This window comes from Parus major, chromosome 1A (assembly GCF_001522545.3).
Source record: "Parus major isolate Abel chromosome 1A, Parus_major1.1, whole genome shotgun sequence".
NCBI classification, from domain to species: domain Eukaryota; kingdom Metazoa; phylum Chordata; class Aves; order Passeriformes; family Paridae; genus Parus; species Parus major.
Genome location: NC_031773.1, coordinates 52613326 through 52640497, shown reverse-complemented (window position 1 = coordinate 52640497; position 27172 = coordinate 52613326). Strand labels below are relative to the sequence as shown.

At 42.5% G+C, this 27172-nt stretch overlaps 1 protein-coding gene across 1 annotated transcript in view; it reads left to right on the top strand.

The window, feature by feature from the left end:
• Positions 1-27172, top strand: part of STAB2 (stabilin 2) — a 72704-nt gene that overhangs the window by 9906 nt on the left and 35626 nt on the right. The window contains exons 6-26 of the mRNA XM_015628555.2: positions 361-456; positions 577-702; positions 2132-2328; positions 3072-3205; positions 7137-7270; positions 8796-8878; positions 9512-9661; positions 10907-11050; positions 11834-11896; positions 11989-12108; positions 12745-12798; positions 13478-13558; positions 14518-14667; positions 19851-19937; positions 20459-20570; positions 21772-21952; positions 22971-23064; positions 23259-23417; positions 23815-23910; positions 24649-24744; positions 25739-25786. Of these exons, the coding sequence (XP_015484041.1) occupies positions 361-456; positions 577-702; positions 2132-2328; positions 3072-3205; positions 7137-7270; positions 8796-8878; positions 9512-9661; positions 10907-11050; positions 11834-11896; positions 11989-12108; positions 12745-12798; positions 13478-13558; positions 14518-14667; positions 19851-19937; positions 20459-20570; positions 21772-21952; positions 22971-23064; positions 23259-23417; positions 23815-23910; positions 24649-24744; positions 25739-25786 (2405 nt within the window). The remainder of the gene's footprint in view (positions 1-360; positions 457-576; positions 703-2131; positions 2329-3071; positions 3206-7136; positions 7271-8795; positions 8879-9511; positions 9662-10906; positions 11051-11833; positions 11897-11988; positions 12109-12744; positions 12799-13477; positions 13559-14517; positions 14668-19850; positions 19938-20458; positions 20571-21771; positions 21953-22970; positions 23065-23258; positions 23418-23814; positions 23911-24648; positions 24745-25738; positions 25787-27172) is intronic.

The window sequence follows — 27172 nt, the reverse complement described above, 5'->3', positions numbered from 1 at the left end:
AACCAAATAATAGCTTAACTGTTATTGAAGAGGTCTGTGTTGCATATCCAACTTTGACTTCAGATTGTCAAATTTTACAAGTTTTATGGCATTAGCAGCAAGTCAGTTTGGTGGTTACAGTGTGTGTTCTGCAGATTTTCAGACCCCAGGCTCTCAACAGCCTCCAAAATGTGTGTGTTATTTACTGACGTATGCAGCTGCAAGTATTGATCACCTCAGTAACAGAAGCCTATCAAGTCAGGTCAGAGCTTGGTTTGGCCAAAGCTGCTGGCCAGGACACTCCTTGATACTAATAACCTCTAATGATGTCTTTCCAAACACCATTATTATTCCATAAAGCAAATCCATTTCTCCCTCTAGTCTGTGACTGTGTCCATGGAGTTTGCCACAGTGGAATTGCAGGGGATGGAAAATGCACTTGCCTGTCTGGATACAAAGGGCTCCGCTGTGATCAGCGTAAGTGGCATTTTCCATATGGGATGTATTCAACAGCTGTGATTCAGGTAGAATACACTCACTGAACCCCAAAGCCTGACAGAGTGAGGGCAGCTTAACCTGTCCCCCTCTGTCCCTCAGCCATAGCCGAGTGTGAGGCGCTGCGCTGCCCTGCAAACTCCAGGTGTGTGGCCTCGGGTGAGGATGGAAGTCAGCTGCAATGCTCGTGTCTGCCCAACTTCCACGGGGACAGTACACGATGTGAACGTGAGTAATTTCCGTGTCTGCCCCAGTTCTTTGAATATACCACCATCAGTGTTATAGCTCATATATGCCCTTTTGAGCCACATCTCACCATCTCATTTTTCTTGGGCTAATATCCCAAAGTACAAATTAGATTCCTTCAGGATGAAACAAAATCCTAAAAGGTGCTTCAGAAGCCCATCCATCCAATTGCTGACAAGTTACAATCCGTGCAATCAGACTAAAGCTAGTCAACTCCCTTGAAATACATAATGTGGACACTGTGTCGTCAGTGCTTACAAATCCACTGCTGTCATATCCCTCTGCTTGGTACAGTTCAGCCTCATAGCTTGCTTCCATGAAAATCAACAACAGCAACCAAGGGAAATCCATCATGTGGCAGCCCAGTTCCATCAGCAAGCACAAAATATAGAGACAAGTAAAGTTCGTCTTAGCTTTCCTGTTTTTCATGAAACAAAGCTAATAGCATCTCAGCTAGAGGTAAACTCTACCTTAGAGGTGTCTTTATAGACCCCTCAACTTGCCATTGAATGTCCAAATTAACTGTATAAGAGTCCAGATTTTCTTTTCCCTAGTCACTTTATGTCTTATGGTAGCAGTTCCTCTTCCTAGACTAATTGCAACAAAGAATATTGTTTAATCCGATGCTGGAAGCACAGTTTACAAGAGGTTGGCTCAGATCAGTCCCAGCTGAGGGGAAAGAAAGGGAGGAAAAGAGGAGAAAACAGTGAGAAGCACCACTTTGTAGGTGTCCAGGACATGCCATCTTCTAGATACAGTGTGTGCTTAACCATAAGCTAACCTGGACACAAAGATGTGAGAAGTTACTCCAAGCACTGCTTAATTTTGAAAAAGAACAAGCAATGCTATTGCCTCAAAAAAAAAAAATGGTTCATGGAAATAACTAGTGAGCTTCTAGGGCCATCCTGAAAGTAGAAGAGTATGGAAGACTAAAACACTTGCTGGACAGTTTTCCATACAGCTGAACTGATGACATTATATTGTTTAACCACCGGAAAGAAAACAGTGAAGCCTATTGTATTGAGAAATATTTTCCAACTGATCTAACATGTGCTTGAAGCTTGCACAGACCTTATACCTCCCACCTGACCTTCTCTAGTTAAAATCCACCAGAGAACAAGGAAATAGTTGTGATATTTTAATGAGCACGTTACATGCTTTAATCTGTTTATAACTCAACTTGCCAAGTTAAGAGATCATTTCTGCTCAAAAGCAAACAGTTGGTTGCTACGTTAGCATAAACACATTCCTCCCTTCCATCTCCATGCGGCCACAATACTTCAGACTTGGCTGTTATGAAAAGTTTAGTCTGCCCAGGCTTTGTTTGGCATGGAGGTGCTCTGGTAAATCCTTGTCTTCAATTTTAGATCTGTGGGCAATGATTTATTTACTTCGCTTCTTTTTTCACAAGCTATCAACCCGTGCTCCAAAAGGGCCTGCAATCCTAACGCCGACTGCGTTTACCTCGGGCCAAACCAGCACAAATGCGTCTGTCGAGAGGGTTACACAGGGGATGGTCAAATCTGCCTGCCCATAGACCCTTGCCAGGCAGCACATGGGAGCTGCCCTGCACAGACCAGCATCTGCATCTATGACGGTCCAGGAAAGGTCAGTGTAAATGCCCAGGAGGAAATAATGCTTCCTCTCCAAAAAGAAGGTGTGAGGGTATGGAAACAGCTCGCAAGGAAATCAAACGCTGTTGCCAGCTTTACCATAAGCCCTGCTGTTGACCAGGAGGGAGTCCTTTTAGCTCCCCTCTGAAAATAAGAATGGCAATGGTGTTGTTTTTTCTGGGACTATTTTGGCTCTGATTTGCCTCCCCAAAATGGAGGCATTGAAATAAATCTTCTCCCAGTTAAATTTTGTCTCTCTGACCACAGGAGACTCGTAGGACCAGAAGGGTCCATATACTGGTACCACATATACATGTCTAAATTTAGTTTATTTAGGAAAAGCAATCTGAGCCTTTGAAAAGATTCAGTGAACAGCACTTTACAAAGACTGTATATTATTCATGATGTTAGGACTTGTTCCAATTTCTGTGTGTAAAACGCGGACCAGCAAAAAAGCGAAACTTCAAAAGGCCTGGTTTGCTTGGACACCCTGAAGATCCAAGAAGGGATTTGATCATTCAGGCTTGTTTGCAGCTCATAGTCATCCCTCAGTGAAGTGCACGTGGCTGAAACACAGGCTGGTGTGTACAAATGTAATCTCTATATTTGTGGCTGAACTCAACAGGTGATTAAGTAAGACACTTACTTAAGTGTTCAAGCTAGTTCCCAAAATTATGCTGAAATCCGCAGTTTGTGCATGGCTAATTTTCTCTCCCTTCTCACATCCTTCTGATTTAGTCCCACTGTGAATGCAAGGAACATTATACCAACTTTATACCTGGGAAAGGCTGCAGCATGAAGGACAGCTGTGAAACAAACAACACCTGCCACAAAAAAGCCAAATGCTCAACAGTTGCACCGGGACAGACTATGTGAGTATTTTTGCTATGAAAAGTTTCACAGCTTCTCCTTCCTTCCCTAGTAAACAGTCTGCTAAAACAAATCCTGTGGATGGACACCTCCTGGAGTTATCTTTAATGGCTTCTTTATCAAGGACAAATCACAAGATTTAATGGGGTTAGGGTCAGACAATTAACATAGTGTTAGATTTCATCAAGCCATTTGCTAATACCTATTGAGTTTTATTTTTAAAGCACTCACAAGTCATTTCTACACTAGTAAATAAAAGGGACCAAAGCCTCTTTTCTCTTCCTCAGGGCAAGCAGCATTGTCTGTCTCACAGCTAAAGTCTCTTCCAGAACAGAGTAGCTGCCTCTTGGCAGCAGTCCCTGGCACATGCTATCCCTTCAACTGTGCCTGAGCACTTCCAGGGAAAACTGTTACTTGGTGTGGGCCAGAAACACGCCAGGCAGCATGCTGAAAATTAATTGGCATTAATTATGGGATAGCACTGAAGCCCTACCTCTCCTGAGTACCCTAATACAGATACAACCAGGGAATCTGCCCCCCCAAGCTGTGAAAGCAACACCAACCCTAGCAGATTCCTTAAAACCTCGAGCCAAGCAGGTGGGAAACTGCAAAACCTCTGTCAGACTTGGCTTTTTCTGTACAGAAATATGCTACATGGATGGTAGGAAAAAGGCACAAATGGCACTAAACTCTACAAAGCTCTCTTAAACCCCAGAATTTGGCTTCTGTGTTTCTATAGCCCAGTGATGCCACATACTGGGTTAAAGAGCTGTGACTGAAATAACAGTTTTTGGGAGCTGAGAGCTTGTACAGGAAAGACAACATGGGCCATTCATTGTAAGTTAGGAACAAATTATCACATAGATCTGTAGACAGAAAGAACTCACTCAGGAGAGCACTCTTACTGCCAGTCCTTGTGCCATCATGCAGCTTTCCCTTACAGGATAATATCAGCAACACTTCTGCAGAAGCCATTTCAAACAAATTTATGTAGAATATCCCCTAGTTCTCTTCTACAGCATAGTGTGCTACTCAGACTGCTTACAGACTGCTTATAGACCCACACAACACTTAGTGTAGAGTACTACCATGCTGCACAACATCAGTTGGAATTTTGAAATAAAATTCCAAATCAGGAGCTTTTTTTCCTAATTGGTCTCTGTTTCACCATTGTAAATTTTTGAAAGCTGAGAAAGCTTTAAAAATTTTAGAATGGGAAAATGAAAAATTTATTACTGGGGATGAAAAGAAAAATAAAAATTCGCTGCACATCATTCGTTTAATGATATTTAATGGGAAAAAAGTACCAAAGAATGGAGTGAGATTAAAATAAAACTTGAGCTAAGGAAAATCTGTTTAGGAAAGAGGAACTTTACAAAGAAAAGTGTTGATTTGTAAATGTGAGCACAATAAATAGATTCTGGTAAGTGACGGACTATTTTGGTTGCATCTCAGATTTTAAATGCATATTGGAGGGCTTTTCTGGTTGGGTTTTGTTTGTTTGTTTTCTAAAACATAAAGCTATAACAGAGGCCACAAAACTGCAGTGCTTCCTTCGTATTTTTGTTTCGGTTTGTTTTTTTTAAGGATACAGTTGTGCTATTAGCTTTCCCCACAGAGACAGTTCTACTTTCTCCAGAACCAAATTATTTGTACAGGATGAAACTCTCAGACAGGCAAAGATGGAAAAACCCAAATATTTGATTTGTAAGCATTACACAGCAACCTCCTCAAAAATCACAATTGCCTCTGTCTTATGTTCCCATGTAGGTCTTTCCTGAGTGGGTGCTGACACTTTCTGTAGTGTTGCTTTAGTACAGTAATCATGTTCAGCCTTGCCCAGAAGCTATGAAACTCCAACCAGTGCAAATTTCCCTGCATATTAGATCATAACCTCTCTGGTTTCCAAGGAGAGCTGCCTTACCATCAGTTTAAACTCTATTATTTTCTATCTTAATCCCACTCTTATTTTTCCTCTAGGTCTTCAATGTAGAAATTAGTAACTTCATAAACCAAAACTCTATTACAGAGGGGTTTGGTAAAATGGAGACAGAAAGCTGAGCTTTCCTCTTCCAGAGAGATAGAGTAAGCTGAAGTGGTGACAGTTCTCATATTTTTTAGTTCTGCTGGTCTTCCCCATGCCCAGCCACAGCAAGTCCATTCTTCATCAGGAGGAGTGAGGAAACAGGCAGGTTGAAGGGTTCGATCCCATGCCATAGGTGCTAATCTGTAATTGTTCAATGCTTTCCTTTGGCACACAAATCCAAACTATGTTACCTGGATGTCCACTCAGTCATGAGCAATATTGTCCTCAGGACAGAAGTTTCAAGCTATGCAGGCATTTCTGCAGTTCACTGTGCCCCCAGAAATGATAGCCAAGAAGTTCTTATGTTTAACCAGCTGCTTCTTTATGAGCATTGGATGAAAAAGTGAGGAGAGCTTTATTTTGAAACCTGGATCTGGTTTATGCCATATTTCAAGGGTAGTTCCTTTTTTTCTACTATGCTATTTCTCAGCTCCTTTGAAGCCTCAGTTGTTTTCTTCTCTGTTCAGAAATGCAAGGGACCTGCCTACATCAATTCAGCAATATTTGCCCCACCAGAAAAAATGGATCAGCACCCAAGGAGCAGCTGCTGTTCACTCCCAGCTGTAAACCCTTCATCCAGGCTCCACAGTCACACTCCCTCTGCTCAAGAGATCCCCTTAAAAAGAAGCGGATAAACCCTCAGAATAGCATCATAAAATTTAGGATGCTTTTAGGCTGCCATTTTTACCCAGGATCAGAGTAAAAACTTGAGAGTCTTGGCCAAAATCTCAACATTCCTCTGAGCCTGCATGCAGCTCCCTAGATTGCAGGGACTTGAGGGGACATTCAAATAATATTGCTGTCACCAGAGAAACAGCTACAGCAGAGACCATACATGGAGAAAAAAGAGATGGTCTGGCATCAGGCTGCCACTGCTGTGGGGTGTTAGTGGCAGGTGTGTGTTTCTAATAACCAGCAGATGCAAATGATAATTACAGAAAGGGCATCTTTTGCTGATGTGATGTTCCTTCTCTAGTGCTGCCATTAGGAAAAAATATCCAGAGAGATGAATCATTGTGGGTAGAGCTTGTATGAATACTGAACATGCTGCAGACTTAATTGGGAAGGGTGCTATTAAATCCAGTGTCTGTCTGTCCACCTCATGGGCACTGTGACCTGAGTCTGCTTTAGACACACAGAGGACTGGGTCAAGCACACATCACTGGCACCTCTCTCGGGCTGGAGTCCCCAGGAGACAGACAAGGTGTTATATATGAGTTGCTGTTTCCAGAAGAGAGACAGCAGCAACACGCACATCTGAAAAAGCATGAGATTTTGTGCTGCAGCAGATAGATCACGTTAAAAGTACAAGTATTACTGCCCAAAATGGTGGCATTACTTAAAGGTCAGTGTAACAAACCACCCCATTGCTTTGCTGAAAGGAAAAAACTTTTTCTACAAAACCCATGCTGCTATTACAAGGGCTGATGAGCTGCTATCACTCCCATAACTACCATTAATCCTGCCAAACCCCATGACATGAGTGAGACCTTCACAAAGCAGACTCCCTGCTGCAAGAGTCACACTCAACACATTTATCCTCACCCACAGACAGGCAGGTTCAGTGGATTTCTGTGCTCCAACAACCACATTTTGGGACCAGAGGCTGCACATAGCTTTATTCAGAGGTCCTGCAAGACAGACACCACTGTCTCCTGACCCAGCTAACAAGAGACCACCACATCAGGCAAGGATCCATCAGGCTGCCCCACACACTGACACACTTCACAGCATGCAGAAGCAAAGAATTAACTGCAATGCACTGGTGCTTCCTGAAAATGCCTTCAGAGAAGCAGCAGGTGACATTTTATTGCGAGCCACAGGTAAAAATCCCAATCCCTTCACAGGTGCACGTGCCAGGGAGGCTCCGTGGGGAACGGGTTTGTGTGCTACGGGAACATCATGGAGCGCCTCCAAGAGCTAAATGCAGAAGTGGGAGGACAGTGGCAGGGCAAGCTGACATCCAGCCTCTGGCTCATGGGTGAGTAACCACACACGAGAGGAGCCAGCTTCTGCCCAGGGGGCTGATCCTGCCCTGACTCCCCCCATGCCCCCTGCTACAGCAAAGTGCCACCCACAGAGCGACACAGCACACGTGCCCTCGCTGCAAAGGCCATCAGACCATCTAAAGCTGCTCTGTTCCTCACACCATGAATGCAGTCTGCAAGAACTTCCAGGCAGAAGTGCTAAACGTGTGTCCACAACCCCTCACACACCATTATCAACAGCGAGTTTCTCCCCACAGTGTAACAAGTAGAGTTACCCCACTTCTCCCTGCCCCCACTGTTTTGGACAAATGAGATTTGGTCTGGCATGACACACAGTAGTCCATCATAAACACTGGCATTCCCAGGTTCCTTGTGAACTGAACAAACTAACAGCCTTCATCATCTTCTCCATGGCCAAAAATTTGAGCTATGGACAAACACTGCTAGAACTGAGCTGGATCTTTGACTTAAACTTGTAAATAGGGGGGGAAAAAAAACATCTTCTGTTTAATATAATTTGCTAAGTCCCACAAAGCCCAGCAATTAAAATAAAGACCATGAATTCCTGAACAGAACAGAATAAGAATCCCCTCAGCTGGCCAAGGTCAAAACCTGGCAGTGACTTTCATACTCAGCACTGAAGATCAATATCCATTGGCTCAGCACTGGGAGTTCAGTCACAGTTTCTCTATGCATTTCTCCTCAGCATGCTGAGTTAACAACAACCCAGATTTTATGTTCTTTGGTAAAGTTTTGGACATAAATGTACCATGTGATCTACTAGCCAGAAGCTACAAAGATGCATTAACACACAGATTATTTTACAATATGTTCACTCCACACTGATGTCTTTCAAAAGCTAAGAATTTATAGATGTTTTGTGGGACAGCATATTAATTTTGAGATACATTCTCTGTATAATACACCTGTAACAACTGTAAAGATTTTTACAGTTCTGATTTTATACCTCTGGAAAAAGAGCTGAATATCAGAAATATTTAATGCCTTCAGCTGCAGAACCAGTGCTGTCTCATGCTGCTGTCTTGGATACAGAAACAGCCTCTGGGTAGTAAATGAATTCTAATTAACTTTCAGTGCATCAGTTTTGATTACCAGTCATGTGTTTGCTGATATTTGCAGTACCAGCAGGTTGGCAGCAGCATATTTCCCACCCCATAGAGACGGAATTGATTTAGAGCAGAAGGCTGTCTTCCTGTAAGGACACATCTCCAAAGAAACTGCTGGGTTTGTGCTCTTGCTCTGGTCTGCATGCCACAGAATCCAGGCTGGCAAAGGCATCCTGAACATTTTGTCTCATTTTGTGTCAAATATGCAGCAGCACCTGGATTCCACATCCCATCTGTCTCTCATCTCTTAATGACTTGGACAAGCAAATCTTAAATTAATATTTAATAATCAGATAGTATTATTGCTTATTCTCTCAGCTTTGCACAGTCTCTTTGTTAAACAAGCTTTTCAATAGGCATTTAAACTTTTTTTATTCCCTCTTCTCATAAGAAAATACCTATGAATGGCAGCTGAGCACTCTGGGACCATTTACTGTGCTTGTACCAACGAACAAGGGACTCAAAGGTACAAATGTAAGTAAACAAGAGAAAAGGTTTCACATCAGGGGGATTTGAGTTCTGCAGAAATCTCATCTGTATTGTGTTTTGATTCAGCAGATACAGATAATTTTCTCCAGTACACTTCTGGTCACATTTAAATCTAGGGGCCACAGATTGCATTTTTCCCACTTGAAAGAAAAACAAAATAATTTGTTAAGTTAGGGTAGAACGCTGTCACACCTCAAGTTTTGGATTGTCTTACATGACTGTGTTCAAAGTCTTTTCGCTCAGTTGAGACAGGGGCTGAACTAAGATCTGAATTGTCAGCAGCCAGGCCTTCAGGTCACCTTTTATATAAGGGGGGATAAAAAAAAGGCTATAGTGATAAAAAACAGAGACTGACATGTAGCTAGCACCTTCCACTGACATCAGGACAATTCTGGAGGTACCAACTCCTCATGCAGGGACATAAGGGTACAATGTGAGCTGAACAGAAACCAAGAGAAGCCTCCACTTTTTTCAGACTCCACCACCTCACTCTAGGGTAAAATATGTAATTTCAGAATGTAACAACTGAAGAGAACAAAAAATAATTCACCATTAATATTTATTTTTTTTTAGATGAAGTCTGCATTGAAATAAATCTCTGTTCCTCTGCTTTTCTAGATAAAGGATCTTCTTCAAAATAAACAGAAAGCTCAGTACTTCGTTAAACTCCATGTTATTGCAGGTCAACTGAACACCAGTAGCTTGAATAATGCTAATGTAATATATACTTTGACTGGCAAGTCAGGAGAGATGTCAAAGAGAGAAAAGGTAAGTGGCCTTTCAGCCTCCCACAGCAAGAATTGTGCTCTCTGTTCCCTCCACAAGGATTAGGAAAGCTCTTTCTGCAGGGAGACATCAGGGTGAATATAACTGTTGGATTATGAAAAACCACAGCTGTAGCCACAAGTCAAACTTGAAATCTCACTGGCACCAAAGTTTCCACTAAAACCAGAGGGGAAAAAAAAAGTTACTTTTAGACAGGTATCAGCACTGAGTGACTTGGCAGACTAACACAGACTGGTCTAAAATGTTTGCTGAAATGAAGTTCTCTTAAATCTGCAGGTATGACCAACACAGCTGGGGGGGCAGGGGAGGGGCGTTAAGAGAGCCCAGGTCCAGTAAGAGGTGTCAGGGAGAGAAAGAAGCCCAGAGTTTGTGCTGGAAACCTGTGAATACTGCTCACATGGGGCAAGCACTGAATGAGCTGCAGATCCCACCTCCCACTGAGCATCAGCAGCCTTGGAACAATGCAGCAAATGGAAAAATAACTAGCAAAGTTCATCGTTAGCCCTGATCATCTAATGTCAGTAAACATCAGGGCAGTCTGATTCCACACTTACAAAAACTTGTTTTCTATGGATGATATACTGGATTTTATAATCTGAAATTATTGTTCTTGGTCCATTATGTGTCTCTTGATGGATTGTGCCTACGTGGAGGCTGAAATCAAGTACTTCTCATGTTTTGCATTAGATCAGTGGCACCTGAGCAGAGATATCTGCTTTGTGTGTTCAGTGAGTACACACTCCACTTGTAACAGGAAAATATCCTTGCTGTCTGAGCCCTGTTTGTTTCCTGAAGGCTTCAGTACAGTGCATAATCAGCAATATCTTGTTGTTTTAAATATACATAGAATATAAGGAAATGGGTTGGAGTGCCATAAGATTATAGGAGCTGACCTTTCCAGTACAACAATATTTTAAATCATTTCCTGACAGATTTTTATTGCTAGCGGTCACCAGACCACTCTCAGGTATACTGAATTCCCCTCAGGGCCTGTCTCTGTTTCTCTTCTGAATTTTGCTGTCCTGAGACAAAAGAATATGGTCCTGATCCAACAGGGTTGTTTTCCATTTCCTTGATATGCATTGGAAGCAATCTTTAGCCTCTCCAGATTTAAAATGCTCAGGTGTTGGCAACTGGAGGGGGTCTTAGAGTACAATCAACCTCTGTACTCACTCTGCTATCATTTCATAATAAAGAATTCACTATCCATTGCTTGGCTTCTTTCAGGATAATCAGTTAAGGATTAGAATCCAAGGAGGAAGGAGGAAAGCAAAAATTTTGCAGGGAGATATTATTGCTTCCAATGGAATTTTGCACATTATTGACAAAGCCATGGACAGCGTGGAGCCAACATTTGAGAGCAGCAAAGAGGTGAGCCATAAATTTAAATTATATACATACAATATCAAACTTTCTCTTAAAATTGTTTCACATTAAGTGAATGTGAAGGAGGATGACTGACAGAAACTAAACAAACTCTACTGAACCATTGCACATCAGCTCACAGAACAATATTCCAAGTTGAAAGGTAATGACACAGTTTCCACAGAAAACAGGCATTCAGCTTCTGCCAAGCTGGTCCATAGAGGGTTTGGGTGTTCTCACTGTATCTGAGTGACTCCTTGGAAAATTGGCAGTCATGATTGGTGAATTTCACTGAATTCCAGAATCACATACTAAAAGGAACACCTGTACAGATATCAGGCAAGACTTGTATTCAAAGTTTCAATTCCTCCCCCCAAAAGGCTAATATTAAAAAAAAAATGGTGATTTTAAATACTTTGGGTTTTTTGATGCCCAGTTTATCATGCTTGCTTAAAAATCCTCTTCCTTATGCTGCATTTTTCAAACATTTTACTCCTCTACCTCTTTTTAGTGGAGATGAAGAGGTAAAAACCCTTTACCCATACACACACATCTGTGCCACCACCCAATATTTCAGGACAATGACAAAATCTAACTATAATCCAGCATAGCACCAGGAAAGAAGTGCTGCCATCTCTGTCATTTCCAAGCACCACCATCCCCCTGAATGAAATGTATTCAACCTGTAAGAGCTAAGACTCATGCAGTAAGTCAAAAAATGTCTCATAAGACTGGTGTTGATTTCATGTTCCAAGTTACAAAAAAAATCTTACTTGTATCCTATTTCAGAAAACCATAATGTCAGTACTTCAAGCTAATGGGAGATACAGCCAATTTACATCTTTGATAGAGGTAAGAACCCAGAAAAGCAATTACATAAAGCTACTTTCAGATGTTCTTTGACATTAATATGCAATTTCACTTTTGTTTCTAAACCAAAACAGAAAACTGGCCTGGGAATGGATTTACAGCAGGACAGCCAGCCTTACACTGTCTTTGTTCCAAGTAACAAGGCTCTGAGTAACATAAAAGCTGAGGTTCTGGATTACCTGCTTTCTGCAGAGGTACAGTCTTTCTATAAGGCAAATCTTTCTCAGCTGATAGGTAGAAAGATAGGAGATGCATACATGCATTGTGCAATGTTCATCTAAATTAGCTCTTATGATCAAGGCAGAAAGCCATCCCCAGCAGTTAAGGATCAAGACATCAGCTAGAGAGGAAAAGGATCTGGGGTCTCCCATCACATTCAGGGATGCTGTTCCTCCACACCAGGCCCCCAAACCTCTGCTTTTGCCCAGACTTCAGACTGGACAGCCACATGGCACAGCCCCAAAACCTCTCCTGAAATGCACCACCCTTGGTAGGAACAGTCAAGGGAAGCAGCTGCCACAAGGGCTTGGCTGGATGGGAGACCCTGCTGATGGGGTCCCAGGAGGAGGATACCGGTGTCCTGTCCCCTGGACACCTCCTGCTGTCCCAGCACACATGCAGGTCATGGAAGGCCCATATCAGAATAAAATGTGGTGTAGGGTGAGGGCATGGAGAATGCCAGGGTGCCTGCCACAAGCTCAGCACCACCACTGACCCAGAGGTTTCTGGTGCACCAGAATGGTGTTCTCATCCCCATGTCCACTCAACAAGCCAGACTGGGTTTCTGAGGTTCATTTTGGGCTAAAACAGCCTCTTTTCTGCCCTGGCAGGGCTCCTGGAAGCTGCTGGAGCTGGTCCGATATCACATTGTCTCCAACACTGAGGTGAGCACAGCTGCTTTGCCAGCCCAGAGTGTAAGAGCAAGAGCCACTGTCAGGGGGTATTTTCAGGGCTGCAGGCATGAGCAGCAGGAAAAGGACTTACTGCCATTGAAATCAAGCTATCTCTGAGCCTTTTCTGCTAAAATCAGTCTTCTGTTTTTCAGAAAGAGCTGGCTTTTCCATCCTCTAAGCAAGCCCTCTGTTTTCCCTGGAGGCAAGTTCATTCCCACCTCAGTCTCTGTTGTGGGGAAGGAAGGAAAGAAGTGTCTGTATCCTTAATGAAAGCTCTGTTTATATCATCTGCCATGGTCACTCCCAGCACAGACAGTGGGATCAGAGGGAACAGAGGCAACATGAAGGACCATGTACATGTGTCATGGTACCACCACCACCACAGGGCTATTTTTAGAGACAAGTATTAACTTTAATTAGACTGATTGTTATAATTGGAAGAAAAACTCATATTCTTTTGAGCAATAAGGTTCTCACAATGCAGGAACCAGCAAGCTCAGTCATGATTTAATGACACTAACTTTGTTACACAAGCTGGTTAGTCACTGCAAGGCTGACCACATTGATAATAATTTTCACGCCCCGAAGAAAGTCTTTCTTGTGAAATCTGTCTGGATTTGAAAAGAGTAATGATATTACACTTCTCTCAACCTATTTGTATTCATTTCAGCTAGAGGTTGCCAGCCTTGTCTCAATAGAGCACATCAGGACCATGGCAAAGCAGTTCATTCACTTCAACAGGACCAGCACTGTAAGTCACAGCCCTCACCTGTGAGCAGCTCACTCTGATCAAGGCAAATTTGCATGCAGGGAGAATAAAAAATGGGATAAGGGGAGCATTATCAGAGGAATTTCTTGCTAGAATGAGGCAGGAATTTTCAACTTTTCATTCCCACCTACTGTCGGCATTAATATTATAAAGGATGCTGAGCCAATGAGTAGTATATAGCCCCCATTCTATAGGGGTTTTGTCCTTATGATTATCCACAGTCCAGGAATGATCTCTGTTCATGCTCTGCCTTATTTAAAAACAAAAATAAAATCTATTAAAAATATTTTAAATTATTCTGTAACATATTTTAGTAATTTCAAACACTTATCAGTGCACACAAAAATATTATTTTTCTCTCTTTAATATTCTAGTCTCTGATCGTGATGTACCTAGTGAACACATTTTTTAAAGTGTTAATTTATCAGTGCTTGTGCAAAACCAAACTGATCTGTTAGGTTAACTTCCTTCTCTTCTGGAGTGGAGATGCACCTATAAAAATTCTTGTAAGGGCAGAGCAGCTGCAGGAGTAAATGCTGAAAGATTGCTTTTTTTCCTCTCTCCTGTGAATTTGGATAGATCCCAAATTATCACTCACTTCCCCCCTCCTCTGACAGAGAGAACACCAAGGCATGCTTAAACCCACTGAAATCAGTGCCTGAAGTCAGCAGTCTTCTCATTTTGGCCAGTCTGTTATTCACCAGTTCCAGAGGCTGACAGGGCAGATACATGGAAAAACTTCAGATACCTCTGCTGAAGACCAGTATTCAAAAAAATACACAATGTATGTGTGCTTCCTGCATAAACAAGCATAATAAAAATTAGATAGCAAATTCAAAAGAAGCATGACTAGAAAGTAATTTTCAACATTTAAACTTAAATCATCAGAATTTGAGGACCTAAAAACACTTTATTATTAATAATAATTTATTGTTTCATAGGGACAAGTCTTGGTGAGTGGAGAAAAAATGGAAGAAATAGATATTGTTGCAAGAAATGGTCGCATTTATACCCTTGAGGGCGTTCTCATCCCACCCACAATTGTTCCAATCTTACCACATTGGTGTGAGGAGACAAGTCAGGTCACAAAGGTAAGAGAAACATGATGAATCTGTATCTCCAGCTTTTCCCTACAAAGCATTCCAGCTTCCTCTTTATTAACTTTCTCTGATATCATCCATTTGAAACAGGTATTTTTTGGAAATGATAAAATAATAAAAGTGGTCACCAGCCTAGCAGTACTACAAACAGGGAACTCATATGAACACATCCTATACCATTGTAAAAAATGTTAAGCTGTTGCATTACCCCTTTGAAATACTCTTTGTCTTTCCAGTCCAACTCTTTCCTCCAGTTCCTGAGTCCCATCTGTGCATACAATGGGGATGGGAATGGTACATGGGAATTTACACGTGTCATGTTCTCAGGGCAAACTACTCCAGATCAATATTTTCATTTCTACTAAATATGCAGGGAAAGGAAACAGAAAATTAAAATATTTACATAACCATTTTATATTTGTATATTAGAAATAAGTTATTTTCAGCAGACACAAATTCCCCTAGCCCTGCTTTCCTCCAGAAACAAAACTGTTCCTGTTTAAAAGGGTGGATTTTGACAAACCTTGCTTACTTAGGTTACACAGTCCAGGCCTTTACTTGGTAACATTCAGATGCTGTTTCTGGTAAGAGGGCTGAATGTCAGACCAAACTTTTCACTTGGAGCAAGCACAGCTCCAGTGAGCTGCCTCTGGACCATGTTCAAGCCCATATCTGGGCCAGTAACAGTTCCGGTACAAAAGGAAAACATTTAATGTCTCAGCTTACAGCAGTCCAGAACCACAGCCTGCAAAGAGGTTCCCAGCAGAGCTGGACAGCATCAAACTGTAATGAAGAAAACACTGGCAGTAAAGATCTATTACCTCTGGCAGTAACTACAAAGTGCTGCACTTGCAATATAGTCATAAGCCAGGCAAAGCTCCAAGCAGCAATCTCTGATGCAAAAAGCAATCCACACCCAGAACATTCCAGTAATTCAAATTCCTAGAAATTATTTACAACATCAATTGATCCTAAAGCATCAGACAAAAACTAATTTAAAGACAAAACAAACACTGTTGGTCGCAAAAATTATTCCCCAAATTTAAGTTAGGCACTTCTGTCAGCCTTGAAATCTTAATGCATTGCTAAAAATATAGTTATATATTCCATGATTTAAGCAAAGCAATGCTAACCAGGAAAACATAATTTTGAGAAATTTTGCAGTTTTTACTCTGCACCAAGCATTTCCATCACTCTCAGAAAACAGGAGTAACACCACTTAATAAATACTACTTGTATTTGAAGAGTTAAAGGACACAAACCTTGTGGGAACCTGTAGATCTACACATGTACAAGAACTTTGCATCCCTAAAGATGAAACCTTTGGGCAAATGCATATTTATCTGTGTAACCATACCCAAATGCTGAAAGCTGCAGCTGAGCCTAGCTGAAGGAAAGCAGGGCTTTTTCTTAATGTCACAAAGAGCACGGAAGGGACAGCAGGTGCTCAGTAGCTGCCTGATGTGTGGACCATGGCCAGATCTGATGATCTCTGACAAGTGGTGCTCAGAGCACTGAAGGAGCAGCTGACCCCAACTCCCTGCTCCCCTTTCCCCCAGAGACCATCACCCCCATGGCAGATTTGATGGGAATATATCTCTGTGCTCCAACTACTTCAGTGTGAAGGCAGTGTGTCAATCTGCTACTGAAAACAGATCTGACCTTGCCTGGATGTGCAGACTCTTTTCTCTCTCCTCCACTGGGCCGTGGCAGAAGAGAGAGACCAGGCTCCCACTCTCAGGAAAAGGAGGGAGCAGGTGCATGTGGCTGGGACCATTCCAGGGGGAGAAAGGGACTGAGTAGGTGACACTAAGTGGCACTGAGCAGCAGGAAGAGCAGCACCAACAGAGGAAAACTTTGCCCACAACAATCAGCCAGATTTTTATGTTCTAAAGGGGCAAAAGCACAATTACAGGAATTTTCAGACAAAGGCAAGACTTCATGTCAGCTTCAGACATGACTATGAAGCTTGTAAAAGAGCTTTTATAACATCTAAATGTATTTGCCAAAATATATATATCTGACCCACAGATTTTAAAATAGGAGTGGTGTTGGTACCTCAGCTGTTTGCTGCATGAATACTTTTGTAAGTCTGGTTCTTTATTCCTTTAAGCCTTGGAGACATGAGGGACTGCTAAATCCAAACCAGTACCTGATTCTTTCCCCACAGCTCCAGTGATAAATCTGTGGGAGAAATGACATAATTCAGGTTTATGGTCTCCTGTTCAATGGCTACAAAACAGAAGCACGTAACACATTGGATGCTGACTCTAGGATTCATGCTAACTTGATTGAAAAACAAGACATTAATAGTCACAAGGACAATAGCTTTGACAAACTCCATATCCACACTCTGAAAGTTTCAACCTCTCTGAAGTAATTGCATGTAGAGCTTGTAGAGAATTCACCTTTAAAACTGCCAATGGAGTTTATATATCCTCAGTAATGTAATTGCCAGCCTCTGTCACCACCACGTGATGATAAATTAGCTAGTCAGGAAAAGCAACCAAAGGGTGAAGACAAAAATATATCTATGTACCACTGGAGCTTAATGGAGTACAGAATCCAGGATTTGGAAACAAAGAATATTTCTCTCTTTGCCACCTATACACAAGACAAATTTGTGTTCACAGTGCCTGCATTCTAGACTCAAATAATCCATGGTTTTCCAGGAAGAAATAAGATATTCTCACAGAAGTTAAATGTGTAGACTTCACTAGACTCTCAGACAATATTAGTTAACTCATTTATACTGAGTCGAGTAGAGGACAGCAATGCATTCATGTCCTTGATTTCTTCTGTCAAGGAAGCTTCATTAAAAGAAGGGAGTGAGGGAAGGAAAAATGGGGAAAGAAAGGAGAAAGTGGAAATTAACAACCATTCTTCAAAAATCAAAGCCAGCAGATATACTGCTGGTGCTGCCCTTTGGTTCCAGATTCATGCTGTAACACTTAGAAGTCATAAAACAGAGGTACTTAAAATTTACAGGGTACGCCATTCAAAAGTATGCATCTCAGCAGTTGGTATAATGCCTTTTCAAATCCCTGTCCCTGTTGTTTCCTTCTAGGGTGTGTGTGCAGGTTGTTTACAACGTGCACTGGCTCCCTGTCCCCAGGATGCACAGCCCATCCTAAGTGACATTTCCCTGCAGGCTCCCCAGTTGTACAAAAGGCACAGGGGACATAGGAAGGCATGCCCATATTTTGGTTATTGTTCTGCCAATATAGAGAGCAAAAGGACCATATGGAGGCTGAATAAAAATACAAGTAGAGATGGTACTTTCACCTCTTTTTGGCAATGACTGAATCATCTGATAATTTCAGCATTATTTTGTTTGCTGTTGCAAAACTCCCTGTATACTTCATAGAAGCTCTTACTTGTTTCTCAGGTCCTATTTCAGCAGAGAGATGTGAGGAATGAGAAGCACTGTGACAATGCTTTGAGAGTTAATGAAACGAATATGTTTAAAATAGACCTCACATCTGTTAAAAGTTTCCTTTTGATTAAGCATCTTCCCTGAAGTAACAGTCTGCAGACACAGGTTCAGGAAGGATTGAAGTCCTCCCATCTGCTTTGTATCTAAGAGATGCAAATTTAGCTGCATATTTCTCTGCATACAAAATTCAAGTCTAGCTACCATGAGAATGTTATTCCCCATTTTATAAAAATTCACTGATAGTAGTCCTGTAAATCAGTAGTCAGAATACAATGAAATGAAATTTCATATCGTGAAAAATAGATGATTTAATAAAATTTTAAAATGCAATACCAGCAAGGTGCTTTTTGTTCTCCAGGTAAATTATGCTGTGATATTAAGACTGTATCACAGAACTCTACATAGCTTAGAAATACTAAAGCTTCCCTTTTGTGCATGTTCCAGCCTTTGTCAAAACAGAGGTTCATTATTGAATGCCCATCCTCTTAAAAAAAACAGCTTTGCAAGAGCCTGGAGTCATAAAGTCACCCCAGGACATTGCAATATAACAGCAGAGCTATAGTATTACAGCTCCTGAAGGAAAAGTATGTAAAAGTTTCTCAAAATATTGTCTTATATATGGTGAACTTTCCTTTTGCAGCTGAGAGATGTTTGGGCATGTCCATGTAGTTTCCATGCACTTCAACACCAGGCTGAGAGGAGCTAGTGTAGATCTCAAAGCTAAATCTCAGGGAAAATCCAGATTAGTTGTCATGTTATTGACAACAGCCAACTCACACTGTGCCATGCAGGACTTTTCACACAAGGCTCCAAGGCCAGGTGAATTCATTTTCCCATACAGCTTCACCCATGAAGAACAGGACAGCTCATCCTCTCCTGGTCCCAGCCACTCCTGTCCCAGGACTTCCCATGATATTGGATAACAATGAGTGGGAAATATTCATGAGAAACACACATCAACTACTGCTTGGGAAGTCTAGTTCTTGCAGAAGCCATTAGCCCCTGAGAAGTTCTTACACCCTTCTGGCTTCTGGGGCTCCTAAATAGGCTTCTGCACTTCATGAGCACCACTTAGTGACAGGCAGATAAGCCTAAAAACTGTAAGCTTTGTAAGCCTTCTGCTAAGTCCTAGTTCTCTGCAATCACACATGCAAATGAGTCTTTTCTAATACACTTTCTCTTGATAAATAAATGGATCAAGAAGGCATTTCACAAATAAAACAACAGATTTGACTGAAAAGACCATTCAGAGCTGCATGGTGGCTAAATCCCACCCTGATGCAGAGGTAAAGGAGAAGGATCAAAGCAGCACGTCTGGCTGTCACAGCATCTCCCTGGGGTGAGATATCCTGAGGTTCCTGATCTCAGAATCCAAGGAGACTGCCTACAGCCCAATTCCACTGTACTCCCACTGGCAAACATGAGACTGCACACAATATGAGGAGATAGCCACTGGCATGTTTGTAAGTGGGGACAGGATGGGGATTTCAAACACTGAAAGAACAAGGACAATAGCTGGTGGTCTGTGCATCCCTTTACTGAGCTGTCAACACCCCTCCAGGTTTTTAACAAGGCCATTGCGGGGCTGGTTCTGGTTCAACACAAGGCTTTTCAGAGACAGTTATCCCTGTGGGCCTTCCCAGAGGGCCAAAACACGACAAAGACTTGATCTTTGTGCACTGCCTCTGCCCTAAAGCACTGAAAAACATATACTTTCTTTATTTTCTTTATTTTGCAGGAACCAAAGTGTTGCAAAGGCTTCTTTGGCCCTGACTGCAGGCCGTGTCCAGGAGGTTTCTCCAAACCCTGCTCTGGAAACGGGCAGGTAAGCAGAGCATCCAGCAGCATCCTGCACTCCAAGGGTGGGGAAAGACAAGCTGTGTCCTGAAAGTTCCTGGAGCATCTCTGTCCAGCAGGAATTTTGGGCTCCACAAGGGCTGCCCCCTTCATCTGTGTCCAGTGATGGCCATGAATTTCAGGGTCAGTTATAGGTAGGAGGGAAAAGGAATCTTTCACCACTCAGATGTCCAAATTGCAGATTTCTAGGGTTCCAACACACAGCACACAGGCAAGGCTGAGTGGCCCATTCTCATGCTTTTAATTTGCACAGCTCAGTGTAATGACCCAGCTCACTATTCTCACATAAAAACTGCAAAGAAAGGTAGAATATATAGCAGCAAAGAAAAAGCATAAGGAAAGTTTTTCTTTGAAACTTTTTCAGCAAACCTGGGGTTCTTCCTGAGAGTCTGTCAGAGTCACAAAATATGCACAGGCATGTAGTCCCTTTTCTAGGGTAAAGACTTGCTTGAATTCATACATAACAATCATCTCCCTTCCATATCACAGTGTATGGATGGCCTGGATGGAAATGGCACTTGTGTTTGCTCTGAGGCATTTCAAGGCTGGAGCTGCCAGTTCTGCTCAGACCCTGGCAAATATGGACCTCAGTGTGACAAAGGTAAGTGCAGCTCTGCAGCCTCAGCCCAAGAGTGTGGGCTGTTTCTTTTGGACCCTAGTGGTGTTCAGGTAGGAGTTAACTGGTTGTCCCTGTGGAGGATGAGCAAGATGTTCCTGGGGTATTTTCATTTCCTATTTCAAAGGGACACGTCATAAGGCCAGGGTCTGTGTAAATACTCTAAATTACTTTTTGCAGGGGGCATAGCTTGTTTCATACTAATTTAATGTTCTTTTTTATTTCTGTCTCACTCACACAAGTAATTAAAAAGAAAATCTTTCCTATTCTGTTCCCATCTGCTATTGCCCACAACAGAACAGATTTTGCCTGCAATGACAAGCATAACTAATCTAAGAACAACTAGATCTATAAACAAGTCATATTTAGGCCACTTAACTATCCCTACTGAATAATTTCTGATCTAATTTATAGTTTATAGTTCTGCACTGATAGATTTAATCCTACTGAGCCAAACCATAATACTTTTGAGAGCCTACAGCATATACAACATCAAACATATATACATTCTTCATCTACAAAATCATTGTTAGTCTTTTTTGTTATGAAATAGCCTGCCATTCATGAAGCAGAGCTCACTTGAGGGTTCAGAGGTACATGGACAAAAGCTGAGACACAACTTCCATAAGGAATGGTGGTAGTTGCTAAACTCCCACCAAAGTAGTAAGTGTTTGCTTTACTAGTCACCACTGGCACTTCTTTGGAATGCACAAAGCTTTCCTGCTGTGTCCTTTGGGCACATTGCTGTGCCTCCAGCAGCACCAATCCACCAGTTCTGCAAAGTGCTGGTAGGTCTGTGCTGATGCTCTGAGTACCCAGCACTGTGCAATCTGTAGGGTCTGTGGGCTCAATGCTTAAAGGCTTGCTCTGTCACAGCAAAAGTCGTGCAATCAATCACTTTAATAGTCTAGGACACAGCATTTTGTTCCTACTTCTCTGAAGCACTTTGAAATTCATTTATAAGAGAAGTGTAAAAATACAGCAGGTTTTATAGAGTTACCCATAAAACACACCTGAAAAGGCATGGCTATGACTAACAAACAAGTCCCCCATCAAAGTGAGATTAAAAAATACGAAAATTTAGATTCTTGAAGAAAATAGGAAGGGCTGATTCATAAGAAATGCTATGCAAGGATAAATGTTTTTTTCCGCTATGGGACTGCACATTGTAATTTATCTCTGGTAGAGTGCCTCTGCATTCATGGGAAGTGTGATAACCGAATAGACAGCGATGGGACCTGTCTTCCTGGATCCTGCAGCACTGGGTACACAGGGAAACTCTGTGAGGAGCAGATTGTTCCCTGTGAGCCCTCCCTACAGCTCTGCCACGTGCATGCAGACTGTCAGCTTAGCGATGGCACAGTGAGGTAAGTCAGTAACTTGCATCAAATTAAAATTCACTGTGCTGCAGCTCCTTCCCGTTTGCCTGACCAAAACAGTCCCTGGCAGCAGTGCACAGACAGCAGCCACTGCAATCCTGCTATGCAGCAAATAAGCATAAGCATGCACCACATCAGCCTTGATTGCAAGATAATAATTATGTGTTTTCAATACCCTGTACCTTATATATTTTACACTGAAAGATAGTTGCATTCAGATCTGATTCTTGATTAAAAACCTCCCTTCCTACCAGCATCTACAGAGGCTTTTAGGAAGCTCTTCTTTCTAACCACTCCTTAGCAATTTAGGAGTTTAAGCCTTGCTGAGAAAGAATGAAATTCTCAGCAGTTTGAGGATCGATATCTCACTGTGGTCAGCTCAGGTAAGTTTTGCACACCACAGCACCACAGACTTCAGCACAGGTTCCCCAGTCCTGCCAGGACTGGTCACAAAACTCTGCTACAGCTGCAGCTGCCCTGCACTTTCCTCAAGCTCACCGTCACATGCAGCAAGTTTGCCTCTTGCCGCAGTGTATCCATAATGAGTCACGACAAAGCACAATGGGGGATGCTGCAGAACCTGAGTGCTTAATTCCCTCCAATATAGGTTAATCCTGGGGAGGGACCCAGGGAAACAGGGGGGGCTCATTGTCTTGCACACATTTCAGGGAGAGAGCCATCTTCTGTATCACTGAGAGCAAGCATAGCCAGCCCATAAATATTTCAGAGCTGTTAGCTCAGCTTTACAATGATAACATTAGCTTGGAATTAATTTCACTCCCCATCTCATATGCAGAGAATGGATCCCTGATTTGGCTCAATTAACCCAGTCAATATTTTGGAAAAAAAAAAAGATTAGTGTACACACTTGAGCTACTTGCATCACGAATCCAAGGTTACCATTTTTAAGCTGCCTATAAATAGCATGTTACAGTGGAAAACAATCACTGTACTTTAGAGCTGTCCTGTCACGTGTAATGCCTCCTTCCTCCTCTTGTCTCTGTAGCTGTGTTTGCAAACCTGGCTATGAGGGAGACGGCTTGAGCTGCAGCAAAGTTGATCCTTGTGCTGTTTTAAACCCTGCTGGCTGCAATATCAATGTAAGTATGTCCTTTTCCCTCTGAAAGGTGAGCAAAGAGGAGTGTTTGGCCAGAAACTTCTGCAGAAGAGTCACAGTTTTCATTGGAGCTCCAGGCTGTTTCCCCAGATACCACTACAGAGCTTAGACAGCCTTATGGCTAAAGCCAGATGCCCCCTAAGAGTCCTGAATAGCTGCCTCTGCATCTTCCCCTAGGCTGAGTGTGTTCAGACAGGCCCAGGGGAGCACAGGTGCATTTGCCAGGCGGGATGGACAGGAGATGGAAGGGACTGCTCAGCCATCGACAACTGCCTGCTGCGCACCTCGGCACGGTGCCACGAGAATGCCACCTGCATTTACATTGGGCCAGGTCAGGTAGGTCCTCCCATTCAGTGTCACCTTCAGTGCATGTCCTCAACCATTTTCCTCTGCCAGAGCTTGGGCTCCCTACCCTGTCTTCTTCCCCAAAGCCTCCTCTCCCTGACAGCCACAATGTTATTTCCACATGGTGCTCTCTACCCAAAACAGTCTCCTGAAATTCCAGTCCCAGTGCTCCCTCCTTTCTATGTGGTGGTGCTCTGGCAGAAAACACGTTTTCAGAAAGCACATTAGTAGATGTCAGTATAAAGGTCTGCTGCAGATATTAGTCAGTGTCATTCCACTGAAGCCAATGCTAAGCTACAGAAACACAGGGAAACTAATTCACCATGTCTAGAATATGCACACTATTTTAATCCTTTTAATGAATTGTCGTGTTTTATTGAAATGACAGAATGACTGTAAGTGTAAGGATGGATTTCAAGGGAATGGAATTGAATGCACACTCATAAACTCGTGCCTGGAACAAAATGGAAAATGCCATCATCTGGTGAGTAATTAATCATTCCCTGAACAAAGTGTTCAGATACATATCACACCTCGCCTCCTGCGCACACCATAGAATTTATTTCCCATTTCAAGCCTGCAATTTCTTTTTGAGAAAGCCCTTTCCAACCAGTTCTACAAGCACCAAAAACTGTGTGAACCACATCAGTATGGTACATGAGTTGAGGATAGACTGCAAGGGCTGCTCCCAAATCTGCTGGTACAGGGATTATCTTGAGCCTGGAATAAATAAATGCTGTTTTTCTACCAGCAATTACAACATGGATGCACTATCCTGTTGGGATATTTACCCAAGTCAAACATCTCTACCAGGCATCTATCAGTTTTATCAGTGGCTGCACATGCTCTGCTGTGCCCTGCAGTCCCAGCCTCAGGTGGGGCACAGGGACAGAGCTGAGGTGAGGAGCTCTGGGCAGCAGAGGATGGATCATTCAAGTGAAAGAATAGGGCCCAGAATATGTAGAGAGGAAACCAGAAAAGGTGGAGCAAGGGTTTAGATTCCTACAGACTTAGTGCATGGTGGGTAGGGGAGGGAGGTAGTGCCCTGGGCTGATGGAATGTGTCCTACAGGAAGGTGAGAACATCCATGGAAGATGGCAAAAAACTCCTTTGTAAGTTTATGCTTGTATATGAACAGGTCCTAGTAAGAGGCTTAAAAGGCCATCCTTGCTGGAGTGGTCTCCTGAGTATTTGACAAATTCTCTCTCTTTCTGGTTTGAAGGCAACTTGTCAGTTTGAGTCTTCTCGTGGCTGGGAGTGTGTGTGCCCAAAGGGCTACGAGGGGGACGGTAGGATATGCTATGGAAACGCTGCAGATGTAAGTAATGGGGTCACTCCCTCTGGCACAGGACCTGCTGCACAGGTCTCACACTGGATCTTACCCAGAGAGAATAGCAAAGACTTTATACACAGCCAGAAAAATATGAAGCCCATCAGTGATCCCTGCAAAGAGCATTCCAGTGGGAGCTGCTTGCCTGATTGATAAATGATCTGTTGTGTTTAAAACACAGCTTGGAAAGGGGCCTAAGGGAGCAGAGCATATTTCTGGCTCCAAACCAACTGAAAATTTGAAATTGAAAACAAGTTGAAAAATGCCAATCCCAGAGCCCAGACCTGCAGAAGTGCTAAGCACTCACCTCCCAGCTGGGAGCAACAAGCAGTCAATGCTTCTGAAGTTCTGCCCTGCAGCCTCTCTCAGTGGAAATGATCAATTTATCATGTTGAAACCAACTGTGCTGACCCACAGACAGATAAAATCAAAGCAAGTCAATTGGTGAAATAAATATGCATTTAACAGCGCAGAAGAAAAGAAAGTGCCCTCAGTCTCAGCTCCTGGCAATAATCTTACATGGCTCTCAGCACTATCTGCCACCCCTGCTTATACTATCATCTATCTCTGTTCTAAGTACTGTGGCAGAATAAGGGCTGGGTGATGTGAAAGCTGCTGTACAAATATCAGCTAAAACAACATATACTTCAATCAATTTTGCATGGAGTTAAGAGAAGAATTAAGTTTAACATCACAGGAAATGAATGCTTAGCCTGGGGTCAGTACAAAATACTTACCAGGTACACACCTAAGCAATCCATGGCCTGATTTTCAAGAATTGGTAACTCATCATTTCCATTACCAGAAAGTATCAGTATTAAAAAAAACATTAATGCCATCCCTTTTCACACACACAATGAAAACTTCCTCTTCCATGTCACATCAGCCAGGCCAGACACGGTGGTTTGCACCATAGTCAAGAGCACTTTGTTATAGCTAATTATAGCTTATAAACTCACTGATCTCTTTTCTTTCTAATCAGGAGTTATCCACTCTGTCAGAAGCAGCTGCTTTTAACCAATGGGTTAATGTAAGTACCCTTCATGGCTGATTTCTTTAGAATGTTCAAGTTTGCAGAAATACATTAGCCTTGTAGAGTTTAGAAATGGGAACCTCACAGCAATATTTCCATCAGAGCGAGGAAGCTGAAGATCTGGAGAGACATCAGGGTGCCTTTCCCACCAGTTGTGGAGGGGCTAATCATGTGGTTCTCTATTTCTGCCTGAAGAACAACTTCTAAACCCAAGTTCAGCAAGTAAGGAAGCTCCACAAGCAGCAGAGCTAGTGCTCTCTGAGGCAGGGAGCTACATAAGCCTTGACTAGTTTAGCATGAAAACACAAGTTGCAGCCCAGATGACCAGCAGCAGGGTGTGAGCAGCGACTGAACATGACCCCAAGTGTCTTTTTCTGCGTCTCTCATTTAATAAAATGGCAAGTGCAAGGGAAGACAATGTCTTATCCCTCATTTCCATGTCCCATGGCAGGAAAATGCAAGTGTATGGCTGGACAATGTGTTGCTGCCACAGCAAGAGAACAGGAAAAGAAATCAGTCTGTGCAGGCCTGGCTGAGGTGCAGGAAAGAGGATCATAGAATGGTTTGAGTAGAAAAGGACCTTTAAAGGCCATCTGGTCCAATCTCCCTGCTATAAGCAGGAACATCTTCAACTAGATCAGGTTGCTCAGGGTCCTGCCCAGCCTGACCCTGAATGACTCCAGGGACAGGTCATCCACCACCTCCCTGAGAGAACTCTTCCTGTGTTTCGTCAGGGAAGATGGAGAGAGAACTTCTCCCTGAAACACTCTTCCAGTGTTTCATCACCCTCATTGTAAAAAAACCTTTTCTTATAACTAATGTAAATCCACTCTTTTTCGGTTTAGAACCATTATCTCTTTTTCTTTTGGAAAAGGTCCTGCTAAAAAGTCTGCCCCCATCTTTCTTACAAGCTCCATGAAAGGCCACAAAAGGTCTCCCTGAAGTATTCTTTTCTCCAGTTTGAACAACCTCAGTGAGGAAAGAGATTAACTTCTTTGTCTCCAGATTATGGAATAAACACAAAATCAGGTTTTAAACCCCAAAGCCTTGGACACACTGGTTATCAAAATTTACTTTCTATTTTCACCTGCTATCATTTATTACTGGAGCAGCAGTAACATCAGTAACATCCACTGTGACTGAAACTTTATTCATAAAGACCAAAACCAGTTGCTCCCACAAAGCATTTAAAACCTAAATGTAAGGAGTGTACAGCAAATACACAGTGAACCAAAAAAGGACAAGTGATGTGTTCATGAATAGGATCAGAAGCAGAAGTTGTGGCAGATTAGTTGCTTTAAGGCTTTTCAAAGTCAGATGGCTTGGGGATCATTAAAGCACTTAATTGCAAGGAACACCTCAGGGAGCTTCTTGAGGGAGCTC